We start from the raw sequence: 19,457 nt of genomic DNA on the forward strand, positions 1-19,457 counted from the left end.
TTGGAGTAACCACCTCTTCCTGCCCAGGGCTTCTCAAACTTGAATGTACATTAGATTGTTTTAGAATCTTGTTAAAATGAAGATTCTGGTGGGGAGGGGGGTTAGGGAGTAATTGGATAAGGGACACAAAGAATAATTATGATTGTAATGATAAACATGCTAATAATACTGATTTGATCATCATATACTATACACAAATACTGATAGTCACTCTGTATGCTATAAATTTATATAATGAAAAAAAGAGAGATTCTGGTGCAGTAGGCCTGAGGAGGGGCCTGAGATCCTACATTTTCAACAAGTCTCCAAGTAATATCTATGATGTTTCTTGAGGGACTGTGCTTTCATTAGCAAAGGTTTAGAGATTACATTGTTTTTGTTTTGTTTTTGTTTTTGAGAAGCTGATACTGGAGATGAATCCTGAAAAATTAGTAGGTACCATCCAAGAAGAAAATGGACAGTGGAAAACAGGGCATATCAGAAGGGTACATGGACGGCCGGGGCTTGCCTGTAGTGTAAGCAGAATGGGAGTGTGAAGAGCCTGGAGGATGAACTTGAGGAAAGAATTTTATTTATTTATTTTTTATGGTAGCTGGCCAGTATGGGGAATGGAACCCTTGACCTTGGTGTTACAAGGCCACACTCTAACCGATCTAGCTAACTGGCCATCCTGGGGAGAGAATTTTAGAATGAGAGAGAGGAGCAAGACATAGGGTCTTCTAGGCCTTGCCCAGGAGGTAATGAGGGATACACAGAAGAATTTTAAGATGTGAGTGATTTGATCAGCTGTGAAATTCAGAAAGATTGCCCTGGAAACAGTAAGAGGATGGGTGGAGGGGAGTATGATTGGAGTCAGGCGGGTATGGTGCTATTCAGCAGTTGTTGAGACATGAGTCTGAGCCAGAGCAGCAATGGCAGTATGGACTGAGAGAAAGCGAAGCCTATGAAAGACATCAAGGATATGGAATTGACAAAACTTGGGCATTTATTAGATATGGAAAGAGGAAATGAAGTTGAAGTTCAACTTTTTATTTAGGTGACTTGAGTAGATGACAACATCACTTTCCAAGTAATTCAGGAGGAAGAGAAAAGTTTATGGAATGGAAAATGAGTTGAGTTTGGGAATATGTTGAGTTTGTGTAACATCTGAATGGATGTGCCTGTTAACAAAGTTAGAGTTATAGAAGAGTTTGGGACCTATTGGTAAATATTATGGTAGATGGAGTCATGGAGATAGGTTCTGTCATTCAAGGTCAATAGTAGAGAGTGAAGCAAAAGAAGACAAGATTCTCATGCAAACCAACATGAGGAGTGAGGAGAGGAAGAGAAATCCACCAAACAGACTGAGGAGAAATGATCAGAAAGAGAGAAACAGAATGGGGAAGAAATATCATCAGGAAAGGCTAGGAAGAGGAGAGTTTGCAGAAGAAATTGACCAGCTGTGTCAAATGTAAGTTACATAAATAAAGACTGAAAACTACAAATTGGTGATATTTGTCAGAGTAGTTTCATTAGAATAAGGTAGAGAAAAGCCAGATTGTGGTGGACTAAAAATGAATGGAAGACATGGAAACAGAAAGTCAATATAGAATATACATTCAGCAGTTTGGCAATAATGGGAAAATTTTAATAACTAGTAGCCATAAATAGCCCCAAGGCTGAGTGTTTCATTTAAGTGATTGATTGATTGATTCATTTATTTGTTCATTCATTGTCTTAAGCATACTTAGTCTGCTGGGAAGGAATGAGTAAAGAAGAAACACATAAAGATAGGTCGAGGGAGTGACTAAGAGAGCAATGCCCAGGAGAAGCAGCACAAATTCATCTGAGACTGTAGAAATAAGGTGGAGCTGGGCACCTGTGCAGATGGGTCCCTACATGTAGGGATGGATATTGCATACATAGTAGCTCAGGCTTATTCTGTAACGTGGAAGACAAGATCATTGGCTGGACACTGAAGATGGAAGCTACACCTAGAGACAAAACTGTGTAATGAGACCTAACCTCAAAGTTCGGTGGTTTTCTCCAGTAGTACTTGACCCTGTGCTCATATTTCCTTTTAAATTGTCCATAAACCTTGTTGATGCTACCTCAAAACAATAAAGAAGTGTGTGTTTCACAAATAGAGAATTCTCTGATATATACCAATTTTTGGAATTCCAAACAGCAAGCTGGCCTTCTTTCCTCTGCACTTCATTCATCTCGTTTTCCAGCCGACAAGAGGAGATAGAGATAGAAAGATGGATTATGTGTGTGCGTGTATATATGTTGCACTCTTTAGTGGTGATGACATCTGTAGAACCATCAAAGAAATCTTTCAAGGTTACAGAACGAAAAAGTTGGAAACGGCTGCTTTTATTCATTCAGAAATCTTACTTAGTGTATACTTCAAGCTCTTTAATCCAATTAGGATTATGTGTCAAAATTCTTTTGTTCATTTCACCTAAATAATCATGACTCCTCAACTTCCTAACGCAGTTCTCAGCTGAACATCATTATTCAACAATAAACTAACAAAATAGGAGGCTAATGGTCCTTGTTAACTAGCAGAGCAACAGGCCACTGGCTTTAATTTCAGGATTCAATCCTCAAGATATCTCTACTGAATTCTGCAGATCAACTGCAAGTGGAGATATAAATGAGCCAGCCAAATCCTCGACTTCTCAGAAGTGGGAGAGAGGGGGATGGGGGCAAAAATGCAGTTTAGAAAATAAAAGTTGTAATTCCATTTTGAGTTACATCAACGGGCAGAATATGTTATTTCAAATATTTTTGAATGAATTAAAAATCTCTCAATTTGGCCACTTCAATATGTATTTTATTGGTTAATTCAATTATCCCCTCTGATAGTATTCCATTTTCCCAATTTCTTTCCCCAAACACTTCTTAAATACTAACCACTGTAGATTTTTAATATACACAAGTATCTGATTCCTTACAAGTCTCCAGAATTTGCCTAAACTACATTTCATGAAGCTGATTGGTGACCTAGGAAGGAAGTACAGGAGTCCAGTGCTCTAGTAAACAGCTTAGAAAGTGGTTGTGCACTGTTTCTGCCTTGAGATCAAACTCTGTGACACTCCTGACTCCCTTAAAAATATCAATGACCACTACTTTGAAGCACATCTAAGAATGTATTCAGGATAATAGCAAAGAGCATAGACACTGTGTTACGCAAAGAATGTTTAGAAAAACTATTTAATCTAGAACTTGAGGAAACACGAGAGCTGTCTGTGTTAATATACTTTCATATGCAAGTGAGAGATGCCAGTTCAGAATGACTTAGGGAAAAACCAAAATGATTTGGTTGAGATAACTCAAAGTCTGAACAAGGATGCCAGATTTGGGCACAGCTGGAACCAGAGGCTCAGACTCTGTCATCAGAATTTAGTCTTTCTTTCTCCATCTCTTGCCTCTACCATTCTCTGTGTTGACTTTCTTCTCAGCTAGCCATCTGACAGTGCCATGCTTACCTCCCATGCCTCCAGCAATCCTAGTGAAAAAAGGAATGTCTAATAGTTCCAACAAAAGTCCTGAACTGGACTTGGGCCAAATCCCCCACTCCTGGAGACTACATGTTCTTTATGGAAAAGCTTTGTGCTGTTCCCACAAGACAGTGGGCAAATGCCAGGCAGATAAGAACTACAGATGTCCTACACTGCCTTCAAATATGTGGTGGGCTGTCATGTGGATTAGGAGGTAAACTTCCATGAAGCTCCAAGAATGAGAAGTAGACCCCCTGTGTAAACTTTACAAGAAAGTAGATTTCTGCTCACTCCCCAAAAGGATCTTTTCACAGAACCATTAACAGCTGAAACAGGCTTCCTCAAGATGTGCCAAGTACCAGGTCCTTCCACATGTTCAGGTACAGGCCAGATGGGCAGCTGTGAGGAGTGCTGGCAAGGAATTCCTGCACTAGGCAGAGCTTTGCCTACATGACCCATGAGGTCACTTTTGACTCTATAATTCTATTATCCTTGTTAATTTCCACAATTCAATTTGCAGTACAGGATAAACAAACCAACCTAATTTGATCTGGAACTTCTGCAGGCTAGCACAGGTCATTTAATTTAAAACACATGGCTCTAGCCATTAGTGTGTTTTCTGAAGTCATCTATCAGACCTTGACCTTAACAAGGTCTCCATGTTTTTCCAGCCTTCTGCTTATTCCACAATTGCCTTTCATTCTCCTTTAGACTGGGGTGGAGGGAGCAGGAAAGAGTTTTCTTCTTTCTGAATTTCTCCTCTTAAATCTTATAATAAGTGAGTCCCCATTAAAATTACATTGCTTACATCTTTATGTCTCGATTTGCCTTTCCCATTGCAGGTTTAAGAGTCTATGAGAAATGGAAGCTAGGACCATAGATAATCACAGCTCTGTATAAAGTCTATTAAGGCAAATGTGCAAAGCAGAAAAAATGAGATTTTTGAAATTTGGTATTAAAAATTAATTTATGAAGTAAATTTGTTACACCTCAACATTGTTAGAATTAGGGTACCAAAACCACTTGAGTCTTAGTCATTATGAAATATACACATTCGCATGAAAATTGTATATTTTAATATATTTTAAATATATTTAAATAAAGTATATTTTCACAGCTGAAATCACTCCCACCATACATGTACTCTGCTCTGCTTGAACTGGAACTTCTGTGTTACAGAATACAGCCCACAGATAAAATTTTCTTTTTGCCAGAATATGTCCATCCTTAATAACTGATGATGTTACTTCTCTTTTTCAGTGAATGTTGTGTCGATGCTACAGGAATTTTGGGAAGGCAAGCAGCAGCAGAGGGCTGCATTCCCAGGTGAAGGTGTGGTTGTCTATGAGTCGCTGCCAGCTCCTGGACCTCCCTTTGTGAGTTACGTGACCCTTCCGGGGGGAAGCTGTTTTGGCAACTTTCAGGTGAGAAGCAACCACCAATTTGTCAGTGAAAGTTAATTAGGTTAAAATAGAGTAAACCCTTGTGTAAAATGGTAACATTGCAAGTTCTGTCAGATATAGAGAACGAATTGTATCATATTCTATTATATATACTGAAAAATTGGTCAGATGTTTCAACTTCTAAAAATGGAAGTGTTTTATATTAAGAAGCGCCCTGATATTTCTTATGAAAAACTAACTTTATAGCACATCATTTTATTTGCAGATAGCTGCTGTCCTTTCTTCTCTCAGGGCCCTCCCATCTGTAAAAAGTCTCCACTTTCATAAGTTTTGTAATCAAATGTTAATCAATCTACTATATGCCAAAGCATGAACCAACAGCAAAGGGTTGAAAATCATAGGGTTGGGTTCAGGCATCTATGCTAGGCCCAAGGTCTGCCTCTGACTACCTGTATACCTTGGCAAACTTAACTTCCAGGGAGTTGGTTGGAAGTCATTTGAAATATGTACACAATGTGTTTAGCATGGTATCTGGTATATAGCAGGTATCCCAAGTATTGTTTTTACAATTATTGTAAAGACTCTTCCAATTGGTTCAATCTTTGTGTTTATGATGGGGTGTAAATAATGATACATTTCTAGTTGTATACCTACTCACATAAAAAACATTTGCCTACATTAAGCATCAACATCTGGTTATCCAGTGTGTGTAACAAATACTCGCTGAGTAACTAGGAAATACAAGCAATGGGCCAAGTACTGAGGGTATGGTCCATACCCTGGGGAAATCAATGTACAAAAAAGGTTACGATAATTACATAGAGTTATGTGTGAGCGTCCATGAAAGCACAAGGAAAGGAACTTCTAAATTTAGCAATCCTCTTTAGAAGTACCACTTTAACGCAGTAAACTATCTCTCAATTTTCAGTAACTGGCAACCATGCTTTATAGCTTATGGACACTGTGAAACTTCTAAGCAACCACGTTTGTCTCTTAGGCTTGACAACTAAGAAGCCCAGAGGAAAATTTTCAGTGTATCTCTTTGTAGTGTAGTTCTACAGAATTTTATGTCATATAATTCTTAAAATTACCCTTGTACCTAGTATTATTTATATTTCTACCTTTACTTCCACTTTGAACTTAACGCCTCTCATTTATTTTATCCTGTTACCCAGTGTATCTGTTTTACATTGTCTCAAATCCTTTGTGGAGTGAGGGAAGAACATAATTTAATAAACAGACCCTCAAACCTATGCTGCCCAGGAGAAATCAAAGAAGGATTCACAGGGAATGCAAACATGAACTGAGACGTGCAGTTGAGGGTGTCTTGTCCAGTCATCAAAGGGGAGATGACATTCTCGGCATAGGGAATGGTGTGTGCAAGGGCAAGGAGCAAGAGGAAACCACAAGCTTTTTCAGAATATGGGAGCACATCTGTCGGTGTGTGTGGCAGTGAACTGGGGGAGAGGACTATCAGGCACTCACATCAAACTGTAAGAGACCTTCATGCCTTGCAAAGGAGTACAGCTTTTATTTTATCTAAAATCAGAATTCCTGAAGGATTCTGAACAGGAGAGTGATATATTCTCATGTTTCAGAAAGATTACTCTGCAATAGCATGAAGATGCTTTAGATCTAAATGATGTTAAAGGCCAAGGGGCTGATAGGGAGAGAGAGATGAGTGCCCTGGAGATGAGTTGCATACACAGTACATTCAGCAGGTAAAGGTGAGAGGACTTCATTAGGTACAGGAGCTAGGTTGATACCTCTGCTCTGGCCTCTGCCACTGGGTGGGCAACACAGGAGGAGCAGCCAGTATGTGCAAGGTGAGGACAGAGTCAGTGTGCAGTGTCTGGAAGCTTCCAGGCAGAGAAATGCAATCGGCCAAAAAACTGAAGCTTGAGGGAGAGAGATGGGTTGGATTTCTGAATTTCTGAGCTGAGGTTATGGCCGCAGGTACCACTGCTGAGTGAGAATGTGTGGTGAGGGAAGAAATTCAAGGAGTGATCTTAGTAATGTTTTTGGCGGGGGGTAGGGGGCAGAAGTAAATGGAAAAAGATTTCTCTAAAAAGCCTGAGGATGAGCCAGAAAGAGACAAAGATCCGGAAGAGGGAATTTATGGAAATCAAGAGATGTGACATCTCGAGATTGAGGATACAGTGAACAGGGGTCAGCCACAGTACAGAGGTCCAGTGAGATGTTCCTATTGACCATGATGAATGTAAGATCTCAATAGCCTTCAGAAGAGTAATTTCAGTGCAGAGAATGGGATACAAGTCAGATAACAGAGGATTGGAGAGTAAATTTGGGCTCAGAAATAGAGGCAGTATCCTTCAATAAGAATTTTTTTAATCCTTCCCTACTTTCTGGGATGATTCAATAGGGATTTAAAGGATTCCTTCCTACTCTTGTGGTCACCACTGCTTGGGAAAATAGAACCACCTTGCCTATTGTCCAGTGGGGAGTTGGAGAGAAAGCAGGTTCTGGTCTAATTGCCATTGGTGTCTTCTAGACATCTAAGCCATAATTAAACTAAGACTGAGCCACAATATTCAAACAGTTCTCAGCCTGCAAAGATGAGCCAGAATCAGTAAGATAAACTTCTCTTAGAATGTAAAATATCACAAAAGAAACCCCCTCAAGATTGAATCAAGATAGTAGACTTAGCACATTCCTCAACCTCTTTTCTAGTCTAAAATGCCTTCAAATGTTAAAGACATGTTTTCAAATAAGTAAATTTACAAGAGTGCTGGGCAACTAGAAAGGGTGTCATTGGAAGTGATGAATTTTGAGGCAATTCTGGGAGATGCAAGTGGAATCAAATTATTAGGTGAAAAAAATACCATGGCCTATACATGTACAAGAGAAATACACCATGAAAGTGAAGAAGAGTTAGAGAAAGTCCAGGACCAGATGACAAATGCAAAGAGCAGAAGGGGGTCCAGGGGTAATTTTAAGGCTAATTAAAGAACTGCTTTTAAAACTTCTGACTCATCCATCCATTGAGCTGTTGCCTTCCCCTACCCTGAGCAGTAGTCAGCAGTGGATTTTTTTTTTTTTTTTTTTTGACCAGTAAGGGGATCGCAACCCTTGGCTTGGTGTCGCCCGCACTGCGCTCAGCCAGTGAGCGCACGAGCCATCGTTATATAGGATCTGAACCCGCAGCCTCAGCACTCCCAGTGCGCTCCCACAGCAGTGGATTTTGACCTCTGGTGAATGAAAGTGAGTTACCTGATGAGGATAACTTGAATGTGGGCCTAGAAGCCTCGGAACAGAGCTTGATGTAACCCCAGACACCAAAGACAGGGATGAGGGGTAGGGAAGGGAGAGGAAAGGCAGCAATTGACGAAGAGGTTCCCCACGCCATGCGTGCCTGCAGGTCCACTGTCGAGCATTCTAAAGTGAAGTCTGCCAGTTCACACACCCTGCCCTCTCATCCCTTCAGCCCTCCCACTCAGAAGAGACCTCCTAGGGAAACAGACCTACTCAATTGCAGGGGAAGGTCTTCCCAGCCACCTAAACTAATATACTTCTTTGTCCGTGAGTGTCAACAAACTAAAGATCATCAGGCGTTTAAGGAAAACTGAAAGTATAAGAGAAAAGGCCAGGGCAAGCAAACAAAAGAATGGAAGAATTGAAGCAGCACTAAATATACGAGAGTATTACAATGAATAGCCTTAGAAAGTTTTGAGAAGATATTCATCCCCAAAACAGCTATGAAAAAAGGAACAAGCAGGGAATCAGAAAGTTAAAATACAATTGCCAAATTAGAACAATATAAATAATAAATAAGGAGCAAGTAAATGAATGGACATAGATGACAGCCACATTAGTAAAGGTTGACAAAGTATAAAAATAAAAATAATAATAAAGTGAATCTTTTAGAATTTAGAGCAAAGAGACAAAGAGATGAAAGAAGACAATACAAGAGATATGGGGATAAATGCTGGAGGTGAACATTGATCTAATAAGAGTTCTAGAAAGAGACAAAGGAAATAGAAGGGGAAAGTAAATAACAGAAGTAGTTTTCTTTGAGTTAAAGAAAAGTACAAGTTTTCAGATTGAAATGACCACCATATTCCAAGCAGGATCATGACAAAAGAATCTCATAGCTCTGGGGCTGTGTGGGACTAGGGACAGTAATCTGTTTAAAAGGTGGATCAAAGGACTTTTTTGATACCACATTTGTACATGAATCTGTTTTTTAAATTAGATTCAATGTGAATGTAGCTTTAGGGGAACTTCAGGGGAGCTGGTGAAATGGAGCAAAAACTGGCAAACTTGGTTAAGAAAATAAAAAATTGTTTCTTTGAAAAGATAAGTAAGAAAGACAAATCTTTGGCATTTCTGATTAAGAAAAAAACCAATATATATGCCACACTAAGCATGAGGAGATGCAATCCTAGAAGTGTGGTTGGTATAAGAATACCACGTAAGTTATTATGTTAAAACAACATCAAATGATATGGACTACTTTTTGGGTTCTCTGTATTATCTTTGCAACTCTTCTATAACTATAAAATTATTTCAAAATAAAGTTTTTTTAAAAGGCTTCGGTGGCTCCCTATAACCTTCTTATTAAAGTCTAAATTCCTTACTTCATTGTAAAGATTCTACAACTGACCCAACTTTTCCTTCCAGCTTTATGTCCCTGAATCCATCTTCTGACACCTATTGCTTCAACCTGACTATTCCTCATCCATGTCTTGACAGCCTTTAACCACTCCCATACTCACACTGTGACCTACTGTCACCTCCTGCTCATGTCTAAACCCTGCCCATCTCCCAAGACTCCACTCAAATGTCACATTCTCCATGAAAGCTCTCTGAATCTCCCTGCTAGAAATCTCTACCTCCTCTGATTTCCCAAAGCAGTTATCTCTGTTTCTGTACTAGTGCTTAATGTTTTCTACCCTCTGTTAAAGTTACTTATGTGCATGTTCTGTCTCTGTAATAAAATGTTAAGTTCCTCAGGGACAAGGTTGGAAGCTTTATGTCCCCCATGACTCTAAGCACAATTTTTTGCATATAGTAAGTGTCTAATAAATTTTGTTGAATGAATAGCCAAATGAATGAATCCCAAGAATAAATGAAGTTAATGTTTTTCCATATAATCAATGGTCAGCTAAGATATTTCACCTAACGCTACAAGGTAGTGGGCTAGGGAAAAAAAAGTCAGTATCAGTAAAATCAGCTGATATTATTTTGTTTATATCTGTAATTAAAGTTTTGAAAATGGATGAATTTAAAAGTCTTGATTAAAAAGATCTTCTAATTCTCTCTGCATTTAATTTATGCACAGTAACTTTTTCCCCACCCGACTCTCATGACCAGTGAATGACAAGATTTAGCGATACTCACACACAGGCATTCATTATGTTTGTTCATATGTAATAAACATGATCATTATAATCTATCTAGATTAGAACATATTTGGCATATCAATGAATGGATCTACAGGATATGAGTCTAAGAAATTCTAGTGTTCTTGTTTTTGTTTTTGCTACCTTGAGAATTATGAATTTCCCTATCATCTCATAAATTTTGACCCAAAATGATAGGACTTCCCCTAGGTAGTGGATTCAACATCCTCCTTGCGGTCTTTAAAAAATAGAAAACAAAACAAAAAGCTGAACTCTTCAACAGGGAGGCCTCCTGGTGATTTCTCTGATCATTTCATAGTCTCCTTTTCCTTGTGTTTAAATCATCGTATTTTAAGGTTCTCAGGAGGATTGTTAACATCCTTGCTTTAAAAGATCCAGAATTTCCTGAATCAAATATATTTTGAAAATGTGTTTGGGTGGTTGGCTGCCAAATCTGGCTCCTTCACCCATTTAGCCCTTCAAAATATGATTTGAAAAAGGAAAACCAGGAAAAAAAAGAAAGAAAATTTCTCCTAAAGCAATGTTCTTGTACTTTTCTTTGTCAGTTCAGAAACCATCTTAAATGCTATTTTCACCATATAACATTTCACCATGTTTTTGCTAGCAGTTGGCCTATAAGAGCCTACATGCTCATTCCTACAATGCCTTTCATGTAATCAAATGTCACCCCTGTGCATTGCAAATCATTTCACAATGTATTATTAATGCCAAGACCATGTGCTGAAGCATGGAGAAACCATTATACCAGCAGTAGCCTTCTTACTGAGCCGTGGACGTCACCTCCAGTGGTGCCAAATAATTGAAAATACTTCAAGTGGAGTATGGGACTGGATTGAAGGACTAATCCCTCTGGTTTCAGGCAGTTTCATGAAAGCTGTGAGAGATTATACTCATTCATTCTTTAGAAAAGTGGTATTCAGACCAAATTCTAGTTTTCTGATTAATTAAAGGAAAGCAATCCAGTCAAAGGCTCTGATGGACACAAACCACTGGTTTTTATGCAAAGAAACCTCCCACTGAAGTAAATGTGAGGCTTGTGTCCACGAAGACTAATTAAAGAATTTTCAGTTAATTCTGACACCACAACCCACAAAACACACAGAGAAAGAAGCTGTAACCCTGCCTTTAGACCCTGCCTTCATAAACTGCTACAGTATAAAAAAAAAAAGAGAAGTGAAAGTATGATTTTATTTTTGAATTTCTAAACGATAAATCATCTATTGACAAAAATTTCTTTTCAGAAAGTTGTATTGAAACACATTAGTATTTCTTGCATCTTTTATAAAAGAAAACATCTTCTAATATTACAGGCATTAAGTAGAAATTTATGCATTTTGGACATATTTTCCTTATGCCATTTTTGTCTAGGCAGTTAATCCTTCCTGAGCCATATATCATCACCATGAAGACTTGCAGTAATTTCCACTTTTTACAATAAGAGCCATACAAGGACCATCAGATCCTCGTCTGGCCCCCTCTTGATGAACTCAGAAGGAAAGCATTCAATTGTTGCAGCAGCTGTTTTTGCTTCCAAATCCAAAAGGACAACTTGAGTATTTTATTTTATAATTTTGATTTAAAAGATTTGTGATTCAAGTTTTCTTTTTGAGCCAGTGATGTAGTCTTCCATTTATAGTCTGCCGGAGTGACTTGGGTTAATGAATTTCATTCTTATTTTGAGTGAAAACCAAACATTCCCTTGAGTACAGTACTAGGGTACGCAATTATTTATGTGCACAAATTATGATTGAATTAAAAACGTGCCTTTTGGCTAAAACATTGATGTAATAACTTGATCTGTTTGAAGTGTGAGACCCTTATTCATTGGAGTATTACATCTTTTTCACTTAAGTGCTTTGTTGTTGTTCACATTGCTTCACAGAAAATATATATAGGTGTTAAACACTGGGGTCCAGTACTTAGGCTAGTTGCATAATGTCAGGCACCACATGAAGTTGAGGCATTTAGTATTTCCCAAGGCAAACTGTTAATTGTCTTTTTTTTTTCATTTGTAACCCATGTTTGGTGTTGTGTAAATGGGCTGCACAGTAGGGAGACATGAGTTGGGACACCAAGAGGAGATGAGCTACTGGCAAAGCTCTGTCTCTAAAAGACAGTGAATCCCTTTAATGATCTTTTATTTTTATGTCACTCTGGTTTTCAAACCAAAGCCACTGCCTGCGAAGATACCTAGAAAAACTACTTTTCCAAGAAACATACTATCTAAAAGGACAGGAGTGTTTAATTTTGTTTTGTTTTGGTTACTTAAATCAGTAAGCACACTTTGCCTGTATTATCAGACATAAAAACACATGTTTTATACTTAGGTGCATTATTGAGTCTTCTCAAAGTCCAGGGAATTAAAGATACATTTAAAACACAATAAACTAAGTTTATTAAGTTAGATTTTTCCCAGGAGAGAATGACTAAGAGAAAATTTGATTAATTCATACACTTGACTGAACGGAATTGTAGTGGTCTTATTGCTGATTATTATATAAGGCCTGGCCTTAGCATTCCATACCCCAAATAGAGATTTAGTTCCTGTCATAAAATTAAAACTATTGCCCTGCACTAATGCTGTTTTAATGCCAAGTCTTTCTATTTGAAATCGTCCATGACCTCTCTTCTGCCTCTAGATTTGTGTACCTCGCCTCAGATGCACTACGTGCTGTCCGACATAACTTCTAAAAGAGGCATTTCCTGGTGGAAATCTCCACAGGAAAGCATCCTATTTTATAACTAATGAGACCCAAAGATAGAAAAGTTAGTTATACCCCTTCCCATTTGAAAGTCATATGTCAGCTAATTATCAAAACTTAATGACTTGTCCATGAAATTGGGAGTGCGTATTGTTTTAATGAGACCCTTTATTTATTCCCCAGCCTCCTTCCCTAACTTTAACCGTTTCTTTTTTTATTAAGCAAAGTGAATAGAGTTGCTTGACTTCCAGCTAGAAGTTAGAGTGTAGTTAAAGGAATGCTTAGGAAAGGCCTCATGGTAAATAAAGACTTTGGACTATCTGCACAGGAGTCTCCCAGTCCCTAGTTCATAACTTTAGGAAGACATTCACTGTCTACTGAGTTGCTGAGTAAGAAATTCTGACTCCATTTCTCTCTAACTCGCTCCCCTCTCTCTCATGCAATCAGAGCCAAGTCCTTTTACAGCAAAGTAACTGTAAAAGTAAACCAAAATTTTGAGCCCTGATCAACTCATCTTGTCTTCACCTGAACTTGAAAAAAGAAAAAGAAAAAAACCTGAAGAAGCAAAGCACAACATGGGTTTGTAATAGTTACCAGGGATTTTGGTCTAGGTATGTGTAGAATAGCATTTGCAGCAGAAGTAAATGAGGAAGAGGCCAGGTGGTTTATATTATAAAAATAACATTCTGACCCACCATGTGCATGAAACGTTTCTTTCAGTTGACAGGAACTGGTGAGTTTTCTGTGAAAATTGGACTCCCAGGCCAGTTCCCTCCCCCATCCCTAGCTAAGACCCTCATTCCCAGCACACACAGAGCTCTAAATTGTTCCCAACATATTCACAGCCAGCCTGACTTACGGAGACACAATATTAACTTGGGTGACTGATTTTCAGCAGTGGCCCTTTTTCACACCACCATCTGGAAGGGGGAAAAAGTGCAAATATAGCCACAATTAGATAAATTGGAACATATGCAAATGTTCATGTTTTGGCCAGGGCAGTTAAGGTCTTGAAAAACTGAAAAGGGGACCATTAGCAGAAGGGGCTGGTTTGTGGCATTCTTTGTGCTGAAGTCTTGCTGTCAGGATGAAACTGAGGTGTTGGTGACACTGACCAGAGCTGGCAGGCGGTGCACACAAACTCTGCAAGTCCCTTGCTGAGACTCAGACGCCAAGTTGCAAAAGCAAAACCTTCCCAACTGCTTGAATGACAGACTAACAGCCTAACGGATTTGGGCAAGAATTCTCACCTCTCACAGAATCAGTTTATTTGGTTTTGCCACCTGCAAAGTGCCCTTGGGTACGATGTGCTATTGAGTGAATGCACCTAAATAACACTGACCTGCCCTTGACCCCAGGGAGGATGGCATCTTCAGCTTGAGTTCACATGTAGACACAAGTTGTCACGTTTGCTATTACATTACATTACACAGTTGCTATTTGCTATTACATTATAAGGATATCTTGCTCCTTGTAGACAATGTTTCTACTCCTTGGTAACCACTGGTAGGCACCACGTAAAAGTGTGCCCAACTCGGTTTTACACACTTTGGATCTGCAGACCTTTAAAACATGTCCTTAAAACACATGTATGAATAATTCTAGAAAGTCTGTTGTTTGTTTAAGATGGGGAGAAGTTACTTATATTGATTTCTTTCCACATGCTTTCCTGAAGAAAGCACTGTAGTTGGGATATGTGTACAGAAAAATCTTCAGATGTAAAAACAACGCAACACATGTATCCTGCCTATTTTCTAATACAAAGCATGGAAAAAAATTATTAATCAAATGAGGGCTACCAGTGAAGTTACTGTTCAGAGTCTAAATTGTGCCAGCTAAGGAGCTGGCTGGTTAGCTTAGGTGGTTAGATCACAGCTTTATAACATAAAGGTCACTGGTTGGGATCCTTGTACCAGCCAGCCGCAGAAAGGAAAAAAAAAGTAAATAGTGTCAGCTGAGCTGGAAGGTGTTTCCATAAACAGTAACACACCTATATATAGTTTTAAAGTAGCTCATAAATAATTAACAATAAAACTAATTTCTTATTAGGCATTTCTGTTTATAACATGTATATGACTATCAAAATTTTATTTCAATTAATTTAAGAACTTCTGTCCATCCTACATAATTGACTAATCACTGTTTTATTTCAGGACAGCCTACTGGCCCACAAGTTAATTTTGGTTTGATCTTGACATTGCATAGTATGACACATTGGAAAATTATCATGGAAGACATAAAAACTGCTGAGCAGAAAAGTAAAACTGAGACCTCACTTAGGTTAGCAGTGTATGTGTACTTCCTAAGGGCCTAATTTTAGAAGAACTATCATAAGGATATTTTTTTTAAACCTGAATGCTGCTTTCCTTGACTTTTGGGTAGAAGCAGCTTCTCTAGTGAGAAATTAGCATTTTTGATGTTAGCAGAGATGGATTTACCATGAAGCCAATGAAGTTTCTGCACAGGCTCCTTGCAAGTCACAATGCTAACTTTCTTTATTTGTAATTTCATATTGTTTTTCTTAAACAAAATTACCCAAATTATGTAAGCTTCAGGCCCCACAAAACCTGGTTCTGCCCCTGCCAGTTAGAAATGAGACATGGCAGGGACAGAGGCTCCAGCAACATTCCCCTGAGTAATCCTGGGTCTGCCTGCTTCAGAATCGCCTGGAGAGTTTATCAAAATGCACATCTCCTGCCATGATCCACCTGAAGATATTCTGATTCAGTAGGTCAGGTTGGGGCCCAGGAATATGCATTGAGCAAGTTCCTTGGTGATCTTACTATAAATACTAAAGCTTTTGTACTATTGGTCCAGGGTCCTGGCCTAGGCTTGGTGGTGATCATTATAGTGTAGTCTGTGGGCTCCTGGTGGCTTAAAACTCCAAAATAAAATACAAGTCCAGAATGAGCTGGTCTTGGGGGAAATTTCTAATCCAGTAGAGCTGGGGAAGGTTAATTTAAATGACTTTTGTTCTTAAAGAGTTACCAAACACTTCTTAAAATTGTTGTGTAACCCTATGTGGTAGAATGGAAAAATCTCTTAGCCCCATAATTAATCAAGAGGGCACTTCCATCCAGAAAGATGCTTCCTACAGGAGATGACATTTGATCTCTGGTCTAGTCATAGCTGGCTTTTCTATCTCCATTTTCCTTCCCCCTATAGGAAAGCATCAAAAGGAGGATGATAGGAAGGAGGAGGGTATTAAGGTAATTATCAGCACATTCCCCTACTCAGTGAGCACAGTTATTGCCACTGCATCCTCCTCGGCCTTTTCTTCTAAATGAAGTTAAATTTGTCATGCAAGGATGAGAGGGAACACTCTTCGAGTCTTCTGTCAAAATAATCCATAAAATATCGAAGCTGGAGCTTTGTCTAAAGTACTATACTGATTTAGGGAATGCTATGTGACCTTACCCAAATTACATTTTTTCTCTATATGTCCAAAGTGGGTTACTATTTCTGTGAAGAGCAAAGTAGCACAGTGGTTAAAAACCTGAATTCCCAAGTCAGACAGACTTGGGGGTGAATCTTGTTTTGTTCACTTTTTAAGTTGCATGACTTTGGGATACCATAACCTCTTTAAGCCTCTGATCCTCACCTGCAAAATAAGCATAATAACAAAACCAACCTCATAGGATTGCTGTAATAATGAAATGTGATGATGAACATAAAGTGGAAAGCACACAGTGTCAGCAGTGAGGATTACTGGCATTGAGCTCTCCCTCAAGGGTGTGCTGAGAGAATTCTTAATTACCTGCTGTGAGCAAAGCCTTTGTATTTGTTGTCTATTGCTGCACAACAAAGTGCCTCAAAACTTAACAAACATTTATTGTCTCACATATTTTCTGAGGACTGGGAAACTGGAAGCAGCTTAGTTGGATGGTTCTGGCTCAGGGTCTCCTGGAAGGAAGCTGCAGTTAAGCTGTCAGCCGGAGCTGCAGTCATCTGAAGGCTTGATCAAGTCTGTAGGGTCAGCTTTCAATCTTGCTCAGTTGGCTGTTGGCAGAAGGCTTTAGCTGCCTGCCATGTGTAGGACTAATCACAACATGGCAATTGACTTTTCCCCAAGCAAGTGGTTCAAGAGAGAAGGCAAATAGGACCAAGGCAAATAGGAAGCATGGTGTCTTTCATAACCTAATATCAGAAGTGATATGCCGTCACTTCTGCCATATTCTGTTGGTTACACAGACCAATCCTGGTGCAGTGTGGGAGAGGACTACACAAGGGTGTGAATGCAGAGGCAGGGACCACTGGAGGCATCTTGCAGGATGGCTACCACTGCCTTTAAATAGCTTTCCTGAGCAATGCTACAGTTGCTCTTAATTTTTTTGCTTTAATTTTAGATTAGAGCCAGGAGGCTTTGAAATGATTATCGTGGTTTATAATCTACCAGCAAATGAAAGTCATCTGAGCATCAAGATAAACGTCTGAGTGGGGTCTGCTAGCCACTTGGAAAGCATGTGGTGCCACATGCCTAAGAAATCCACAGCTGACTTTAGTAAAATATTGACTACACATTAAATTTTCCAGCACTGCACTTTCACAAAGTGCAAAGGACAGAAGTTGTCTCTCTATATTAACATGTTAAAATTGTCAGCAGATAAGACACAGTTTACAAATCTGTATTTATGATTGGGGTCTGGCTAAAAAACAGCAAGAATAAACTATACAACCTGGGAAGTCTAATTCTAGCAGGAAGTTGCTTTGAAATAACATCATACTTCACTTACTCCCCAACTGATGTCTTTGACGACTGGTTTGTACACATCAATAAAACGTCCTGTCAGTTACCATATTTTATATTCTTACAGTGTTTCCCACTGTTTGATGGTAACTCTAACAGTGCCTGTGCTCACAGCAGCAGCCACACTCTGATTTGGACACACCAAGTAGATTGCTATTTGGCTAAATTTCTTGCCCAAGTACAGGTTCATATGGGTTGAAAGGGCCCATTAAAAGATCCCTAAAGAAAAATATGCAGTTCTTACTGGCTTGGATTTGTAGTTCCAGAATTTTGAAGAAAGCGGCTGGTTAACATTATAGACATTTTAAAGTCTTTGAGAAACACAAAAAACAATAGCAAGGAAAGCACTTTGATGGCTCAGAATTTATTTTATTTTATGTACTTATTAATTGGTACACTTTCTCCCCCATTTTAAGCAAAGATTCTATACATCGAAACAATAAAATAAGTAAAGACATGTGTCTACTTTAAAATCTTGGAATTGGTTAAGTCTCTATAGTCCTTTCTCATGCTTTCGTGGTAAAGGCTCTTTCTGTTCTCTCAGCCCTGCTGCACTTTGATCTCCCAAGCAATTCCATTTGGTTGTAAATGTATGTGGTGCCTTTGATCTAGTACTTAGCTGGTCTTATTTAAGATAGATAGTTTCTTTTATCTAAGAAGTGTTTACTAGGTCTCTCTCTCTCTCTCTCTCTCTCTCTCTCTCTCTCTCTCTCTCTCTCTCTGAAAGATGGTTTAAATTGCTATCATTTAGACAGAAGTTGTTTCTTAAGAGTGCCTGAATCTGAATCTAATTCTCTAAATTCTAAACCCCCAACAGCTCTATTATAGATTTTTGTAAAGCCAAATCCCTATTAAAATGAGCTGCTCCTACAGGTATTAGTTAATACTTGCAAAAACTAGGCTTTTTAATGGGGAACTAATTTTTCAAAGAGTAATAAACATATCCTACACTCAGGCAAAAATGGTCATCTCAGAGTGTCTGAATATAACGGCCAATTATCCCCTCCAAAACTCAGGTATTAATATATTTTTATATTACTGGGTTATTCATACTATACAGGGTACATTGAAATGGGACTTTTTTTTTTTTAGAATAAGAAATATATATCTTTCTTAAGAGAATTTCTTGAACATTATGTCCAGTACTTTCATGACTTCTTTCTAAGTTTCAATCAGCAAACTATGTTACAGGGGCAGGGGACACAAAGATGATTAAGTCACAGACTCTGCCCTTAGGGATCTCACAGCCTGGGGATGAGGATCAGGGGGGCAGAGCTCCAGCAAATAATTACACTGCAGTGTGTTCAGTGCTTCTCTTGGACAGTGGTCCTCCCAGCTTAGGCTTGGGAGTGGTCAGGGAAAGCTTCCTGGAAGAAGTGGCACCTGAGCTTCAGTGAAGAACTGATGGCTCAGAACTCACTGTATGGTAAATCTCCAGCCAAGCCCATAATACAAAGCCAATCTATTTGCCCAGACCCCCTCTAGTTTATACCTGTGGCCTAAAACTTGGAAGAGGTCAAAACCTTGAATGCACCATTGTACCCCACAGATATGTATAATCAATTGTTTCAATAAAAATAATAATAAACTTTGAATGGCCTTGTAGCCTTAAGCTACCCCAAAGACTTCTTGCTTGTCATTCAACATCAAGGAGAAAAATCCCAAACTACTTTCCATGTACATTATAGAACGTTAGCTCCATCCTCCATTTAAAAGCTATATGGGAAATTACTCTT

At 38.8% G+C, this 19,457-nt stretch overlaps 1 protein-coding gene across 1 annotated transcript in view; it reads left to right on the top strand.

The window, feature by feature from the left end:
* Positions 1–19,457, top strand: part of LIX1 (Lix1 homolog (chicken)) — a 47,350-nt gene that overhangs the window by 13,224 nt on the left and 14,669 nt on the right. Inside the window, exon 2 of the mRNA XM_008592370.1 lies at positions 4,746–4,909. Coding sequence (XP_008590592.1) covers positions 4,746–4,909 — 164 coding nt within the window. The remainder of the gene's footprint in view (positions 1–4,745; positions 4,910–19,457) is intronic.

The sequence above is a fragment of the Galeopterus variegatus genome, unplaced genomic scaffold (genome assembly GCF_000696425.1).
Source record: "Galeopterus variegatus unplaced genomic scaffold, G_variegatus-3.0.2 Scaffold7838, whole genome shotgun sequence".
In the NCBI taxonomy this organism is placed as follows: Eukaryota; Metazoa; Chordata; class Mammalia; order Dermoptera; family Cynocephalidae; genus Galeopterus; species Galeopterus variegatus.